Raw genomic sequence first — 19,378 nt, 5'->3', positions numbered from 1 at the left:
TTTTTAGTAATTGTTGGTTTGGTGTGTTTGAGTGCTCATTGTTACAATTACACAGCAAAAGTTAAGTGACATTTTTATTTTTGCATGGTAGAAAGCACACAGTGAACTCCGAGAAAACGCTATGCTTGAGCAAACAGTTTGTGAATAGGCCACTACAAATGATGGCCGTGAAAGAGACTGTCAAGTCAAGTCAAGTCATCTTCATTTATATAGCGCTTTTAACAATGTAGATTGTTTCAAAGCAGCTTTACAGAGATAAACGTATAATTTAAGGTAATATATATTGTTTTGGCTTTATAGCAGTTCTTTAATAAAGTTATTTTCCAGCTAAAGTTTTGATTGATTCGCTTCCGTCGCAACGATCATTTGTTATTAAATTAGGGGCCGCTAAGATGACACCATTCTCTCTACACAGACTTTAAACGCGAACCTGTGAGAAACGCTGATGGCGTTCACATGCGCATTAAGAATTGGTTCTATAGTTATGTGCGTTTGAATATATGTGCGCAGGTTTGTAATTCCCTACAAGCCAAGCCTAAACAAAGTACTGGTCTATTCTTATAAATTTTGATGCAGAATTTTATTTTATTTTGTCACTTCGGGGTAGGTACGCGAAACGAATTTTCCCGACAACGCTTTATCTGTAGAGTGGTAAAGGGATCCTCCATAGGGAGAGACTAGTTGACACTTCAGCACTGCGTTGTCATCGGGTCCAGGTGATGAACGCATTGAATAGGATATGTTTAATTGGTGAATAGCATAGGCTACTATTACACAGAAGCGATAACGTTAAGCACACAAGATTGACATAAAATATTCAGAAGTAAACAGCATAGCTGACATACAGATTCAGTTAACATCCACAAATGAATAAGCGCATTGATTCAGGGAGCAGTGCTGAAAAGTGCCCGTGCAAAATCAGTTTTTGTGTGTGTTTTTAGTAATTGTTGGTTTGGTGTATTTGAGTGCTCAATTACAATTGTGTTACAATTACACAGCAAAACTTCAGTGACATTTTTATTTGTGCATGGTAGAAAGCAAATATTGATACTGACATAATGACATACAATAAATGTGGAAAATTGAACTACACGATTCAGGGAGCAGGCTACACAGTGAACTCAGAGAAAACGCTACTTAAGCTCCGCTGCTTTCTTCGACCCTCTCTGTGTCTGGTTCTGCGCTGTGCTCACTCAGTGTCAATGTGAGAGGGGGAGTGGCCAGCGGCTAGAGCGGCAAAAGCCAGTGTGTGCTTCTTTTACAGATATATATTTACTGATTTATTTTGCATTTCTAATCAAACAACCATTTCTTTGACCCTCTCTGTGTCTGGTCCTGGGCTGTGCTCACTCAGTGTGAAGTGTGAGAGGGGGAGGGGCCAGCTGTGCTCACTCAGTGTGTAGTGTGAGAGGAGGAGGGGCCAGCGGCTAGAGCAGCAAAAGCCAGTGTGTGCTTCTTTTACCGAAATATATTTAACGATATCTTTTGCATTTCTTATCAAACAACCAAACAACGTCAAACTTGCTACTCATGCCCTGTCAAGTTTGAAATCCATCGAACTAACGGTTCGAGAGATATGCGAATAAGACACACACACAAACACACACACACACACACCGACAGAAAGACGTTCCCGTAATTTATAGATAGATATAATATACAGAAGTAAACAGCGTAGGTGAATTACAGATTCAGTTAACATCCACAAATGAATAAGCGCGACGATTCAGGGAGCAGGCTACACAGTGAACTCCGAAAAAATGCTATGCTCGAGCAAACGGTTTGTGAATAGGTTACTACAAATGATGGCCATGAATAAAATATAATATTCAGAAGTAAATAGTCGGGGAGCCAAAGTCTCAAAAGCTCAATAAAATGGGTTCAACCTGACATGGTCTGCCATACTTTTTATTTGTGTTTTTTCTGTTAACTTTGACCCTAAGAACCAATAATTGGAGGGTCTGCTCTGCCGGAAATATCGCAATTTTTTTTTTTTTGCCCATTTTAGTGTATGCACCCTTTATTTTTTATCAGAAAAATGTGAAAAATGATTTTTTTTCCTCAAATCCTCAGTGGGTTTGGTAGGCTGTCAATAAATGCATTCCAGATACACAGAACACATGTGCTGACAACATCCACTGAAAAAATAACTCTTAAAACACATTTCTACATGATTTTGTATCAATTTAATGCAAAAAATGAGGCGTTTTCTCACTTTTTTCCAATATTTTCATCTTTACTTCATTGGCAATCAACTATTCCCCCAAGTTATGACATCAGTCAATATGTCATTATTTTCACCAAACTGTATACTCATTCCACAGAAAAAATCATAAAAATCCAACCAAACTCAATGGATATGTGATGATTTCACTAATAGTTGATCAGCAGGCTCAGAACCTCAATAGAATTGTAGGCTACTCTCAAAATTCCGAAAGACATATAGTCCATGAGCCAGGGGGGTTGATCGGTATCATCGGGGGGAAAAATGCTATAATTGTTTTTTGGCAAGGTATACACCCCTAGTATTAGAAAAATCACGATAGCAGTGCAGGGGTGGTAGCGAAATCACTTTTTTCAGCTCATGAAGTTACTAATCCCCTAAGATAAATTCCGTTTTTGAAATCTGGTGTATATCTGGTTTAGGCTCATGCTAGGGATATTGTCAATATTCTATAATATGTTGCTTGGTATCGTTGGAAAGGGGACCTTTTAGGCTTTCATTTAAGTCCAGTACTGAATATGTCTGACAAACACAGAGGTCACATGACTTCTTTAAACCAGAAATAACACAATTTTTTTCACAATTTCCGCCTAAACTGTATGCTTTCTTTTATCCCTGTGGCATGAAAGAACACCACGGACACAAAACTCAACAACTTCAATACTCAAGGCACTCTGATGACTCAGAAAATGTATAATACCCATACTATTTATTTGTGAGAGCTTTAAATTAGACTTGTGCAGCCAGCGCAAGTCTTCAAAATAGAATAGAGCCAATAGAATGGACAAATAGAATACCCTATTAGTCCAGGGCCAAATGGCCTATTTATTCATGTACAGTTGTAATAAAAAGTAATTGTTTCAATAGTGTTGTCAACATAACACTTGTAATTGGTTTAACAAAATGTTTCTATCATGCATTTTGATATTCACCCACTTTTATAATGGATAGATGCACTTTTATGATGGATAGATGCACTTTTATAATGGATAGATGCACTTTTATCATGGATAGATGCACTTTTATGATGGATAGTTGCACTTTTATAATGGATAGATGCACTTTTATCATGGATAGATGCACTTTTATGATGGATAGATGCACTTTTATAATGGATAGATGCACTTTTATAATGGATAGATAATGCATATATAAAAGTGCATCTATCCATTATAAAAGTACATCTATCCATCATAAAAGTGCATCTCTTCATCATAAAAGTGCATGTCTTTTTTTATATATAAAAATAAAAATAAAAGTGCATGTCTTCATGTTCATTTTATGAAGTATACTTAAGTAATTTTCAAGTATATTTTTTAAGTATACTTTATGTAAGTATACTAATATCAGTGTGTACTTGTAGTAAAATTATGTACTATTTCAATACTGCTTGGGACTAAATTGGCCCACTTTTAGTATTTTTAGTATTTGTAAGAGTAGTAAACTAAGTACACAACTAGGTTTCTCATTTATAATGCATCTGTACTACAAGTGAACTTATAAGTATACTAGTAGTTTACTATTTTAATACAAGTAGTAAATTTTTTAGTTTATGAAAGTACACACTGATGTGTACTCTCAGTAAACTACTAGTTTCGTTGTTTATACTGCAAGTATACTTGTAAGTTTTCTTTAAGTGAACATAACATTATACTTTGCACTTAGCATATAACATTATTATTTTTGCACTTGAAAAATACCTTTAACTGTACTTTAATTTTAAAAACATTTTATTAGCTTCATGCATCTTTTTTTAATCAACACTTGAATGTCAGTAAGTTTCATAAAGAAAGGCAACATTTTAAACAAAAAAGAATTAGAGTAAATTGCTATACACTACCAGTGGACTAGCCTACACAAAAATTCAGATATGCAGAATCAGAAACATATCTGTTTTATATCAATATTCTAATCAGTATTTTCAAACAATGTAAGTTTCATAAGACTGTATATGAAAAACTATGTAAAAAAAGTATATTTAATTGACTACTCAATCAAAAGAGTTAACACAACTACAAGACAAGTATACTTTGAATTCTTAATTATTCTTTTAAGTATATCTGGATCAAAAGATTGAGTTCAAGTACAGGCCAAATATACCAGGGCCCGTATTCATAAAGAATCTTAATGCAAAGAGTAGCTCCTAGTGACAAAATTCTAAGAAAATTCTTAGAAATGTGGGCGTTTACTCTTAAAATTAAAGAAAAAATCCCAGTAAAGAAAAAAGTAATTCAGAAATCCCAGTAAAAAAAAAATTGAAAAAAAAAAGATGCTTCAGAAAGCATCTTAACCCTTAAAAGAGGTCTTAAGGTCAAAATTGTTAGGAGTACAGACGAGGACTTTTCAGAGGCTGGAGAGTTTCTTTAGCAGAGGAGAACATGGCAGAAAGACGAAGAGGGAGAAGAAATGTGTTGCAGACAATGGATGACAGTGAGTTAATAAGACGCTATAGATTAGATCGTGCAGGGATCATGTTTGTGACTGATCTTAGAGACGCGCTAACATCTCAGACACAGCGCAGAAATGCCATAGCGCCAGAAATGAAAGTAATCACTACATTACGATATTTGGCAACTGGGAAAATGCAACAATGCAGCAGTGTGTACACAGTCGCATGTAATTTCAAAGTGAAGGCTTAGAATAGACCCTATACTTAAAATCACTCTTTTTTTGACAACCAGCCAATCACAGTCTTCAAAAGATTGTGTCATACATAGCAACGGGGTCAGCCCCGCCTCCTCACTAAGATTAAAGTTTTTGTCTTTTCCTTGCTCAGAGTTGCTCTCAGATTGGCCCCGAATCACTCTTAAGCTAAGACTGTAAAAGTGTACAAGTTTTTAAGCTAAATTAAGAGTTTTCTGAGAGGATTCTTAGAATCTTTATGAATACAGGCCCTGGACTTTTCTCTCAGTATAAATCAAATACACTGAAGTGTAATTTTAAGTATATTTCTGAGAAGTACATACAATGTAGACTGAAAGTATACTTTCTTATTTTAAGTTTAAAAGAAGTATACTAAGTGTGAAAAACACCAAGCTTACATTAGCTACTGCTACTATTCTCCACCAATTCACAAGCACAAGAGAAAAAGTATTTTGTACTTACATTTAATACCCCTGGAACTCAATGGAAGTTGATTGAAGATGGCATAGTTGGTAGTGTTGTTATAACCAGTCAAATGAACCAACAATCTTTTCACAAAACTGACAAAACCTTGTCAAACTGTCAAAATCCATCAACATTCCGTGCATGAGCTACTTTCTGACATTCTAACTGAAAGTGGGTGAATATCAAAATACATGATAGAAACATTTTGTTAAACCAATTACAAGTGTTATGTTGACAACACTATTGAAACAATTACTTTTTATTACAACTGTACATGAATAAATAGGCCATTTGGCCCTGGACTAATAGGGTATTCTATTTGTCCATTCTATTGGCTCTATTTTGAAGACTTGTGCTGGCTGCGCAAGTCTAATTTAAGGCTCTCACAAATAAATAGTATGGGTATTATACATTTTCTGAGTCATCAGAGTGCCTTGAGTATTGACGTTTCTGTAATTTATAGATAGGTGATGTGCACAGACAAATCATTTCCAATAAATACTGCAATATTCCATAAAAAATAAGAATTGTTCATTTTGATTTTCTGTATACATGAATACATTCTGTATTCAATCTGATTAATTCTCCGGCATAGGCCTATCTCTGTAAAACTAACAGCTTGGAAAAATTTAATCTACATTCCAGTCTGACACTGTAGAACCTGGAGTGCACTATGGAACAGACACATATGGAAAATATCTCTAGTCATAATGTCAATCTTATCCACATATGGAAAAGGGTGAAATGAATCTCAAGCATGTGTGTTCAACATCCAGCTCTCTGAATGGAATTCCCTCTAAAAACATTCACTCACTCAGATTTCCCTACCTTTCCTGAAATCCAGACTGCTTTTCCTGTTGTAGTTTACAAAACCTTTTCTCTTTTACATTTTGTAAATTTACATTTACGACTTGCTTGCTGACTTTATTGAACCATTTGTCTTTACCACTACCTTCTCTGCTGTGTCTTTCAGGCTCTAAGAGTGTGGTTGAAGTTCAGACTAAAATGTCGGTTTGTGGTGGCCTTCCTTTTTTTCTTCAGTCTGACAGTGGCGATGATATACACCCTTCCTCCCTTCCCATCTGAGGAGAGCAGGGTGAATCTACGGGGCCCCCGCAATAACAAACCCAGCAAGCTGGTGGAGAAGTGGTCTCTGAAACCTTACCTTCCAGTGTCTTCATATGAACAGAACAGCAGAACCTGGAAGATCCCTGAAATGAAAGATTCAGCTAAGCATCTCCTGATGGTCAACCAACACCAACTTTCATTTTCCTCCGGAAAACAAGTTCAGGAAAAAGAATCAATCAAAAAGCATCCAAAAAGTAAAGTAAACAAAAAAGAACGATATCTGCAGAACACAAACAAGCATCCAGTCAAGCCATTTGCAGCCAGAGCCAAAAGAGGGCGAGCCAATAGACTAGGAAATAGCAATAACACAACCATCCATCTTCTTCGCTCCAGACATGACCCAGCTTTCGCTCAGCCTGCCAGCATCCAAAGCCTCCGCCCAAATAACAAGATATGCAGGCACAAATGCACTCCAGATGGGGACAGAATAAAGAGGCTTGTGGGGCAGTTCTCTGATACACAGCAGGTGGCAAAACTGAAACAGGCCCCTGGAGAAGCAGGAACACATGAAAGACGAGCAGGGTCCACCGAGAGGAAGAGGCCCAAATCCAGGGCAGAAAACAACGATGGGATTCCAGCAAAGGCTGGCATCAAGGAGTCAGCCACTGACTGGTGTAAGACTGTGTCTGATGAGACTTTTATTGAAAACTGGAACCAGACCAAAGCAGAGACTCTACCCTGGCTCAGTGAGGATGATGTGAAAAAGATGGCGCTTCTCTCCAGTGGCACTGTGTTGAGTAAAGCCAGGCTTCCAGGCCATGGTCAAGTGCTTCAGGTTGGATTCAGTGATAGAAATAGCATTTATGCTTCTGCAGGGGACAATCATGTCAAACGCTGCCAGACCGGAAGCTGTGCTCTCATAAAACGCCCCAATGACTGGTTTGAGGTGTTCGCCTTTCACCTGGACAGAGTTCTAGGTCTGAACCGGAGCTTGCCCGCAGTGTTGAGAACATTCCACAGTGAGATTCTACCATACAGGTACACAACTGGATCTCCCAGACCGGTGGTATGGTGGGATCCCAGCATCCAGCATCTGTCTGATGCTGACAATGACCAGAACTCTTTTTCACTTACTTGGCCACAATATCAGACTCTGCTTAAGAGCAGGTGTGGTACTCGAGTACCATTGAACTTTACAACATGTGTGGGAGTTCATCATTCAGAGTGGGGGCGGCTGGCCTTGTTTGACTTCCTGCTGCAGGTAAGAGGCACCGTGAAAACATATTACAACATTTTGGATATTTGGTTTACACAAACTCCTATGTCTAATGTGTAAAAATGTATTTTATGAGAGTAAATTGCATATGTAACTTACAAATTACACAAGAAAATGTGATTATCTTCTAATATGAATCCAAAAAAGATTGGGATATGTAGACAATAGAATAGAAATGGTCACTAACTTAAGTTTAAAAGGTCTACTAGGTTATATGACTCCAGTTTATATGCATTTAAATTATGTCTTTGACCGTTGTGGTTAGAAACTCTTTTATGAGTCACAGAATGTAGGCCTGCCAACTACATAATGGCCTACCTGCCAAGCCTGGTATTTAAAGTAATTCATGTTTAGCATTGGCATTTTTCCTGTTCAAAACAGACTCTCTTAAAAGTGAAGTGTGTGATTTTAGATTTCAAACATGTTTTTTGAACACTTGCCCCATCTGGCATTGTTTAGACTAACAGTAAGTTTTGCCTCTAAGTTAAGTTATTGGTTGAGCCATGATTGCTATGTTGTGCTGGTCGGGATGCTCAGTCAGGTGGGCCTGTTGCACAAAGGTAAAACAAATTCTGATTTTCAGAATAGGTCTGGAATTGACCAACCAAACAAATCTAAACTGGTTTAGATCAGGTTCAGGGGTCTCAAACATTCACAATAAAAGTTATCTGTCTAGTCAGGGTTTGATCCACAGTTGAATCTCTATTAATAAATGTACACAAATGTCATATTAAACAACAAGATAAGAAGAAACAACACTGCTTTAAGTTAGAGAATCCATCTGAAAGACTCAAATGGATTATTTTTGTAATTTATAGGTTCACAACAAGCTTAAAAGAAAGCATATAGTATAAGCTTAATCATTTTAAAAGTTACAGTATCTAATGCTTTAAATTTAAATTAATATTTGCATATAAATAAAAGCTTAATAACAATATTGAAAACCAAACTCAAAATTGCCTGTTGTCTTTAAATATTATACTAGGAAATGAGAAAACAGTTTAAAGATTTATTTATTTTTTACACACGTCACCTATAAGCAGTTTCATATAAGGCTACTTTTGATTTCTTTTCTTCCTTGTCAGCTTTCTAATGATAGCTCTCAGAATGATTTTTAATTAAAAATGCAATCACTGTGAGTTCATGACCAAGTCAACCTAGTTGTTTAAAACAATGTTTGTGAGTGATAACAGGATACTGAACTTACTGTAGTAGAACTGACAGGCAGGTTCAAAATGCTAGAGTGTTGCATTGAATTGAATGTGTGTGTTTGACATGCATTTAACCTACTATGAGCAAACATGTTATCAACCCATTGTTTTATTTCATTTGGCTTTTTTTTTTTTGGCTTAGTTCTTGCGAGAGCACACGTTGAATTTGCTCAGCGAGTTTACTCTGGCGTCGAGTAATGATGCTCATTAAATATGCCCTTGTATCCGAGCTGCACCAATCACATCGTGTTATCTGATATAGGCGGGCCAGAGGCTAGCTAAACAGATGACGACAGCGCTGTGATGTCAAAGACATTAGTAAACATTGCAAGGTGGCTATGGATGAACACCAGTTGTTTGAAACAGCTTTGGCCGCTACAATGAACGAGTTAGACTTGGCTTTTTATCTAAAAGAGGAACAGAAGACGGCGCTCAAATCGTTCCTTTGCAAGAAGGGCGTTTTTGCTGTTTTGCCGACCGGATACGGCAAGAGTCTAATCTACCAGTTAGCTCCACTGGTAGCTAAGCGTATGGGGCTTGTTGTGATTGGTCGTAGTGTTATCCAATTGCGTGCAGTGAGATTTTCAAACGCATGCTTGGTGCCGCCCTTCGAGCTGGCCGATTTTCATTAGTCGATGCCAAACCATTATTCTTTCAGATTTAGGTCTGGATTTCCAGGCTAGAGGCATTGTGTGCGCTGTGTTAACATTATGGTTATTGTAGTTCTAGACTACATTTATTTACTCATCTCTTGCACAAAAAACAGATGCAGTATTTCTCAAAATTAATAAAAACAGTAAAATGCAAACTCAGAATATTAGACAAACCTGTAACAATGAATTATTTTAAAGAAGGCAAATATACCTTGGACCAGATTTACTAAACAGGGCAAATTAGCGTGAGAGAGCAATTTCATAAAAGCTCCAATGGGAAAGGAAAGTTCTGTGCGTGATCTACTGACGACGCGCACAAAGAACACCACTACCAAGAGCAGTGCAAATTAGCATCTGATTTAAGACATGTTTTGATCTTCAAATAATGCCGTAAATACCAGTAAATTGACCATAGTAAATCACCTTGCATGATTCATTTAAATACTCCTCTCCCATAAATTTTGCGCATGGTTCGAATTACGTGGGAGCTGAGCTCCCATAGAGAGAGGATGAGCTCCCATTAAAGCAGTAAAATCATACACCTGTGGGGGTCTCTAAAAATCATCAGCACCATTATTTTAAATTACAAATAAAGCACTTTTTCCTTCAGACTACTGTAGCGTGACTTAAAAGATAGGACAAGATGCCAAACACATGGATCTCGCGGGATATCAGATCGTCATCACACTACATCCTTATGCTTCGCTTTCTGCCAGGACTTTTACTGACTTTTCTCAACTCACAGAAGTGACGTCAATGTCCGATCTAGCAGTAGCATAACCCATCAGGCAAGTGTTCTTTTAACATAAGCGTAATTTGCGGGTGGGACATGTCCCCACCACTTTTTGCTAAGGTCGATATTGTCCCCACCACTTTTGAAACATCTCGCGGCACTAATATATCAATACAAAAAAAAAAAAAAAAATTTTCAGTTAACTAGCAGAGCATGCATTTAGTTCGTTTGTTAAATAAGAGGCGATCTAGCGCTGAAATATGTTGTTTTTTAAATAAAGTGATCAATGTGCTCGTTGCCGCTGCGATCATTGGCGCGGATACTGTGTTCTCTTGTGGTCTTCAGTCTTCACTCAGGCTTCACTCGGATGCACGCTTCAATTCATTGTGGAGACTCTATTCGTTCCGGTGAAATTACAAAACAAAATGCACACAAACGTGTCCCTGCCTGATATACAACCACTGATAAACATAATCGGTTTTGATGAGAAAAAAAAACAAAAACAAAAAAAAAACACCGGATTAGAACCCAGAACCTCTGACACGCTTGGCAAAAGTTCTGCCACTGGACCACTTAAAATACACGATTAAGATTGTTGAATCTATTTATTTACTCACATGAAAATATGAACAACATATATTAGACCTCATTAAACGACAAATTAAACCAAATGTACTATTTAAATTGAATTGTGTTAGCAATGCTTTTTTATTAAACATTTTTATTTATTTACATTAGTAAGCTACACCGCGCCTGCTCATAGGCTACTTTTTTTTCTTTTTTTTAAAAGAGACCCCCACAAAGATGAAATCATAATTCGAACCCTGATTTTGCGTCTGAAAGGGAAACTCCTACAAATGCATTTGCAATAAGGTCAGCTGCAAAAATAACTCTGTCCACTCCTTTTCAGCACTAATTTTTCACTGCGTGTCTTTAGTAAATCCTGACAGTAATTTTTTAACACCTAATGAGGGTTTGCACTGGCGCAAGCTGTTAGTAAATCTGGCCCCTTGTGTGAAAGGGCCTTTACATTTGCAAAAAATAGATTTTTTTTATATAAAAAACAAACAAACAAACAAACAAGCAAGCCCAGGCTAGATGAAAAAAAGTAATGCAAAGTAATGTAACACATTACTTCATTTAAAAAGTAACTAAGTAACGTAATTAGTTACTTCTATGGGGACAAACACAATATTGTAAGGCATTACTTTTAAAAAGGAAACTTTCCCCAACACTGATCATACATGACATGGTTCAAACAGATTGGTAGTTGCCTGTAACAATATACAATTGGGGATAATGCTTTTCATTGAAAAACTTGTTGACATGAATTTAAATATTGGGGGTTCCCAAATATCTATGAAGATTACTACTAATGATAAAAAGTGAAAAAAGGTCAAACAAACAAATTAATTAATTAATTAATAAGTATTTCATAATAATTTCCAGAGCATCATCCATCCAAGCACACATATTTTATGTTGGCAAAGTTGGAAAAGCAACAAGAGAGACTTTAATTCACTGTGATTCATCTTGATCACATGAGGATTGTTATTCGGTATCACCTCATTAACAGGTTTAGATGAGGTCTTTTACACTTTTCTTCCTCTCCTCCACTTTTTGCTCCACATAGCAGCAATTCTTTTAAGAACCATTGTCATCATGGTGACTTTTAATTAAAATTTTTAACATAGGTAATAGAAAAAAATCCATGTATGCGTCCTTTCTAATGAACAGGTTGAAAGTGAAAGTGACTGGTTGAAATGTCCTTTGTGGTTTTGAGCTTTTATGATAATATTTACAAAAGTACAATTATCGCTCTCTTTCACTAATTTTAACACAGAAGGAAACGTTTTAAGACATTCCATGCATTTTACAGCACAAAAATGTCATTAAATGTTGTAACTTGGAGTTTCTTTTGTGGAGTTTGTACTGTTTTAAGTCTACAGACTACAGGAGTTTCAGGCCGAGTTATGCCCGATTTACACCTCCCGAAATTCGGGGAGAAAAAACACGTCCAGGGCATCGTGCGGTTCCAATGTCCAGATTATCTGATAATGTGAGGCATTTAGAGATCTTTTAGAAATCTTAAACCTCCCGATGTGCTCGATGACACATTGGGGCCGCCGCGGGGTGGGTTTGTAACTCTACAACCTTGCCTCATTTAGTATGCTGTTCTATGAATATGCAAATTAGCCCCACCTCCACTCACTCACACCAGCTCAGAGATCCACTCGTTGAGGATCACACATTGACGTGATTGGTTACAAGGTAGTTTGTGACGTCAGAAACACCAGCGATCTCAAACCGTGTTTTTGAGACTGTCTTTTACGGTGGCCGAGACAGCTCAACGCGCTGCAACTGAAGGAAACACATGCAAATAGAAAAACACCTGCAAATTAAGAAAACATCTTCATCAGTTTCACAACACATGTGTGCTCCAAATACTCACAACACAACCAAATACAGAAACGCGTTGCAAAAGTTCACAACACAACCAAATACAGAAACGCGCTGCAAAAGTTCACAACACGCTGCAAATAGGACAGAACACAACGGAAATGTTTCCGGGGAAGCCAATAAGTGACGGACCCGACTGGGACGTGCTTACAGAACTGTCTACTTTAATTTAATTTTATTTATTATTTTATTTTTGTTGCAAAACATACAGAGATTACACGTTTATGACATACAACTTTGTATACAATATACAAAATGTATTTATAATATGTTCAATGTCATAAGAATAGCCTACTAATCAGAAAAGAAAATGAGCTGAAGACTAAAATAAATTAAAGAAAAAAGATAGAGAAAAAGAACATGAGGGAAATATATTAATATATACATCCGTTACATTGTACACATTCATGTTATGTTAAAATAAGTTTCATAAGAAATGTTAGAATGAAGGGTCCAAATCGGCGCTGCGTTGTCATGGGAACATCCCAGGTGAAAATAATGAGGAAATTACATTGTCTTTCGTTGCTCCCTTCATCAAGTCCGTTCCAAACGGCTACATAATGGCACACAAGTGCCCCGCTCCCTCCAAAGTGCCCACTTCAAGGGCTCTGCCGACTGCCCTTTTAAGGGAATAACGTTAGGGCATAGGTAATGCCATGCTCATGAGCAATAAAAACGTCCCAGTCCGTCCCTTATTGGGTTCCCCGGAAACATTTCCGTTGTGTTCTGTCCTATTTGCAGCGCGTTTCTGATTTGTTTGTGTTGTGAACTTTTGCAGCGCGTTTCTGTGTTTGTTTGTGTTGTGAGTATTTGGAGCACACATATTGTGAAACTGATGAAGATGTTTTCTTAATTTTGCAGGTGTTTTTCTATTTGCATATGTTTTCTTCAGTTGCAGCGCGTTGAGCTCTCTCGGCCACCGTAGTCTTTGCAGTTTTCAAGGAGAAAATACTCAACAACGGTGTTGACTTGTGAATTTGAACATGTATTGTCTTAAAGCACATTAAAAACACCACATAGACATATAAACAACATTAAAAGCTGGATTGTCACCACAGGGGGACTTTAAGAATATCTTGCAGAGTTTGATGCGCCAAGATTTCCCAATCGGTTAAGTTTAAACACTCCTGTAGTCTGAGCCTGGCTTAAGAGTTTCAGAAAAACACTTCTTCCCGCTTGATTACAAACCATGCCAAATCAAGAGTGAAAATATCACTTGATGGCAGATGAGGCAGAATGTGAGGGCATGTGTAATTGCATGTGCTCATGAATGTGCTTGATGGATTTGTGAGTATAATCTGTGTGTGAAAACTGTGCGCTGTAAAAATGTGGGTGTATGGATGCCCATGAATAATACATTGGGTCTTAGAAGAAAAGTCAATAGCTGTAACATGGCCAACAGCTAATAGCTTTGTATTGATTTAGTGAAATTGCTGACTGGGACCCTTGAACACTTGTTCCTCTCTATTCATTTAGCACCTCTGATGACACTGATGTGAAACCTCACACCCTTAAGCACAGAACAGTGTGAAGGACACACTCACTGTCACCACAAGACCTTCTGTGTGCCGCTCTGAAATCTTGATGAGTGGTTCTTAATTGGGGCCACAGATCTTGCCTGATAGGATCATAAATGAGATAATGCATAAAATGCAATGCAGCCAACCATAAAATCATACTTGGGTAGCAAATTAAATAGACTTGATGTGAGGAGGAAAACACTTCACATACATTTTGTTGTTGATGTCAAATCATTTGGCATTTTTACCACATTATTTGTTCCATGTTTTTACATTTACCTTCATACAGCGAACTTCCATGGGTGAAACGCGGTCATCTCAATTTGAATCCACATGATTTGGAATTTTGTGCGAGAGACACGAGGTGAACATTTTCTTCATATGGATTTCACATCAGAATCAAGGGGATTTTTTTGTGCAATTTGTCACAGCAGCATGGTTTGGAAGCAAACTCTAACCAAGAGACGCTTCATGCATCGCTACACTATTGACATAGATAATGGCCAGCTATTGTTAATGCATTTATTAAAAAAATCATTTTTCATTCATTTTTATAAATTAGTATTCCATTATTTCTCCTCAACTTTTAAAAAACGTTATCCTTTTCCCTGACTTTTCCAGGCAAGGAAATCCTAATAAAAAAAAAAAAAAAAAAAAAAAATAATCAGTGAGTACCCGGGATAGAACTAAAACCATTTGAGAACCATAAAGCTAAAGATGCATAATGGCTTATATTTTCTCCTCTTTAAGATATTTTTCAATTTTACAGTTTCTATTCAACGGATTCTATGACACGGGAGCTGGATACTTAAATATATGATATAATACACTGCTCAAAAAAATAAAGGGAACACTTTTTAATCAGAGAATAGAATCAAGTCAGTTAAACTCCTGGGATATTGATCTGGTCAGTTAAGTAACAGAGGGGGTTGGTAATCAGTTTCAGCTGCTTTAGTGTTAATGACATTAACAGCAGGTGCACTAGATGGGCAACAGTGAGACAACCCCCAAAACAGGAATGGTTTTACAGGTGGAGGCCACTGACATTTTTTCCCTACTCATCTTTTCGGACTGTTTTTCACCAGTTTTGTATTTGGCTAGGGTCAGTGTCACTACTGGTAGCATGAGGCGATACCTGGACCCTACAGAGGTTGCGCAGGCAGTCCAGCTCCTTCAGGATGGCTCATCAATACGTGCCATTGCCAGAAGGTTTGCTGTGTCTCCCAGCACAGTCTCAAGAGCATGGAGGAGATTCCAGGAAGACAGACAGCTACTCTAGGAGAGCTGGACAGGGCCGTAGAAGGTCCTTAACTCATCAGCAGGACCGGTATCTACTCCTTTGTGCGAGGAGGAACATGATGAGCACTGCCAGAGCCCTACAAAATGACCTCCAGCAGGCCACTGGTGTGAATGTCTCTGACCAAACAATCAGAAACAGACTTCATGAGGGTGGCCTGAGGGCCCGACGTCCTCTAGTGGGCCCTGTGCTCACTGCCCAGCACCAGGGAGCTCGATTGGCATTTCCCATTGAACACCAGAATTGGCAGGTCCGCCACTGGTGCCCTGTGGTTTTCACAAATGAGAGCAGGTTCACCCTGAGCACGTGACAGACAGGAAAGGGTCTGGAGAAGCCGTGGAGAATGTTATGCTGCTTGTAACATCGTTCAACATGACCGGTTTGGTGGTGGGTCAGTGATGGTCTGGGGAGGCATATCCATGGAGGGACGCACAGACCTCTGCAGGCTAGACAATGGCACCCTGACTGCCATTAGGTATCGGGATGAAATCCTTGGATCCATTGTCAGACCCTATGCTGGTGCAGTGGGTCCTGGGTTCCTCCTGGTGCACAACAATGCCCGGCCTCATGTGGCGAGAGCATGCAGGCAGTTCCTGGAGGATGAAGGAATGATACCATTGAAGGGCCACCACGCTCACCTGACCTACATCCAATAGAACACCTCTGGGACATTGTGTTTCGGTCCATCTGACATCACCTGGTTGCACCTCAGACTGTCCAGGAGCTCAGTGATGCGCTGGTCCAGATCTGGGAGGAAATACCCCAGGACACCATCCGTCGTCTCATTAGGAGCATGCCCCGACGTTGTCAGGCATGCATACAAGCACGTGGGGGCCATACAAACTACTGAGTACCATTTTGAGTTGCTGCAATGAAATTTCAGCAAAATTGACAACCCTTCTGCATCATTTTTTCACTTAGATTTCCGGGGTGTCTTTGAATTCAATCCTCTGTAGGTTGATCATTTTCATTTCCATCAAACGATGTGGCATCCTTTCGTTCATAACACATTACCCAGTCCATATTAGTATAGATATCCAGCATGATATTTTTCCCCATTGAGATCTTATGTGTTTTCAAAGTGTTCCTTTAATTTTTTTGAGCAGTGTATATACTGACTGAGTTACAATATTCAAATATTTTTGTTACTTGTTTGTAAGTGGTTAAAAGTCTGAGTACAACAGGGTCCAAATCTGCAAAAAAAAAAAAATGCAATTTGCAAGATGTCAAATTAATAGTACATGTTTAACATCCTTCACGGTCAAATACAAACATTTGTGACATGGACCATGTGAACTCCTTCGTACAAAACGTTAGATTTCCTTGCCTCCTTTTGAAGGATGCAAGATGCTTTTTAATCAAATTGTTATTTTGAATACGCTAAATATAATGGTAACATTTTATTTCGATGGTCACTTTTGAAACTATAAGTAACTTTGCAAGTACATGTTAACTAACTCTCATTGGTGTATTAGTAGACTTTTATGGTGAAATTCGGTGTTAGAATAAGTTGACATGTAGTTGCAAAGTCAGTAGAATGTCTGTTGGGGAGCATCAAAATAAAGTGTTTGTAGATTTTAAGCAGACAGTCTACTAATACTCTAATGAGAGTTAGTTGACAAGTAGTTGAAAAGTTACTTATAGTTAGATCAACTATAAGGAACTAAAGTGGACTATTGAAAAACAGTGTTACCAAAATAATTTGAAATTACAATATTTTCGTTCATTTTGTTTCATTAAAAATGCAAAATAGAAGTATCTTCTTTTACTAATAGAGAAATGTGCTATGTATAAAATCTCTGTATATATAAACCCAACATCACTCAAACCAATGGCAAAAATGGTTGTCTTGGTTTCTGAGCAATAGGTTACATGATTCAAAATTTGAGAAGCTGTGACATGGAAATGTCTTCGACAGAAATGCTCTGTGGCATTCACCATGGTTCAGTGGCAGTACTGGGCTTGAACATTACGTAAGCGAGCCCTAAGGTTATCGCAGTGCCGGCTGTGTAAAGAAAGAGAGCATAGATTTGAGTATGATGTGCAAGAGGAACACAATGTGTGTTGACGACTGTCTGCTTCTGATACTGCCAACTGACAGCAGCTGTCACAGACACTGAGCTGATGTTAAAATCGTATTATTCTGAGTATAATATCAGCATGTAGACAAGTGACATAAGCATCTATTTTTAAGGTTACATTTTCAACATAATCGACAAAGACTTTTCTTATACTAACAATCATGGTTCTGTTACGTCTGGACTATATTTGTCGTTTCCCGCTTGAGTTTGTCACGATGGTTGCTGATTTGATTTCGTCATTCTGTTCAGCTGTTCATTATCAAATAGCTTAGTTGATCTGTGTGTAATAGTTCCTGGTCAATATGTGACGCTTCGGTTGGGTAGGTTTAGGTCTGTGGTAGGGTTATGCGTCTCATATGGACGCTAAAGGGTGCTTTGAGCGTCAGATATTGAAGCATGGTTGAAAGTGACGCCTTGGGTATGAGAACGGGTTGCATTCTCATACCTAAGGCGTCACTTTTTGTCACTTTCAACCATGCTTCAATATCTGACGCTCAAAGCACCCTTTAGCGTCCATATGTGACGCTTCGGTTATGGGTAGGTTTAGGCGTCATGTAACTGACGCTTTCGGAAGCGTCAATATCTGACGCTCAAAGCACCCTTTAGCGTCAATATGTGACGCTTCGGTTGGGTAGGTTTAGGTCTGTGGTAGGGTTATGCGTCTCATATGGACGCTAAAGGGTGCTTTGAGCGTCAGATATTGACGCTTCCGAAAGCGTCAGTTACATGACGCCTAAACCTACCCATAACCGAAGCGTCACATATGGACGCTAAAGGGTGCTTTGAGCGTCAGATATTGAAGCATGGTTGAAAGTGACAAAAAGTGACGCCTTAGGTATGAGAATGTGTTGGAGAATGTGTTGTTTGTCCGGTCTCATCTATGTTATGGTTGTGTTTGCTTGCCTGCCTTTGTTTGGATTTACCTCTGGATCCTATTAAAGACTGTCTTGGATCTTTATCTTCTTCGTCAAGATCCAAGACAGTCTTTAACAGTATCCACAAGTAAATTCAAACAAAGCCAGGCAAGCAAACATAACCACAAAAGAGACACGATTATTTTATATATATATAAAATCGTCATTTACTCATGTCATAGCAAACCTTTATAGATTTTATGTATTCATTTTATATATTTTTATATATTGTTTTTTTCCCCATGAAACACAAGAAGTTAAGCAAAATGCTCCAAGGTGCTCTTTTCCATAGAGGTGTTCTTTCCCGTCCATTCCATAACAATTGACTGTGATTTACTCTTTCAAGTTCAAAATAAAGTATGTGGTAAAAAATATATATATATATTAAAAATAAAAATGTTCTGCTGTATTCCAAGACAAGTTTTGTGATAAACAGGCCAAAGTTTAAATTGTTATTGATAATCTTCCCTCCCACCCTAGTCTCAAATCACTTTTGATCATTATGGAGCCCCACACATGAAGAAAATAAATAAATGTAGGCCTATATCGTGGCAATTAATTAACAATTCATTCCTATGACTTATTAATACGTCAGGATGTTTTACCAATTCATTCCCTCATTTTAAGTAAATTGTGTGCACAATATAATAATTAGTTGCCTCGAATGACTAAATCGTGGCCACATTTAATAATTAGTTCCCTTGTTTTAGTTCAATCAAATCGAGGGAACAAATTAATAAATTATTAACAAGACAATCTCCATGAAATTAAAAGAGTAAAAAATTATGATAAAATTGCAATAAGTCATTTCACCATTTCGGTTTTATTTCAAA

General features: G+C 37.9%; 1 protein-coding gene across 2 annotated transcripts in view; it reads left to right on the top strand.

Annotated features, from left to right (window-relative positions):
* The window catches only part of gask1a (golgi associated kinase 1A), a 45,451-nt gene that overhangs the window by 14,109 nt on the left and 11,964 nt on the right, over positions 1 to 19,378 (top strand). For both annotated transcript variants that reach the window (XM_079895806.1, XM_079895807.1), the window contains exon 2: positions 6,306 to 7,661. In XM_079895806.1, coding sequence (XP_079751932.1) covers positions 6,306 to 7,661 — 1,356 coding nt within the window. The remainder of the gene's footprint in view (positions 1 to 6,305; positions 7,662 to 19,378) is intronic.

Source organism: Squalius cephalus (assembly GCF_949319135.1).
Source record: "Squalius cephalus genome assembly, chromosome: 15".
NCBI classification, from domain to species: Eukaryota; Metazoa; Chordata; class Actinopteri; order Cypriniformes; family Leuciscidae; genus Squalius; species Squalius cephalus.
Note: the sequence above shows the minus strand (reverse complement) of the source record. Positions and strands in the feature narration are given on the sequence as shown.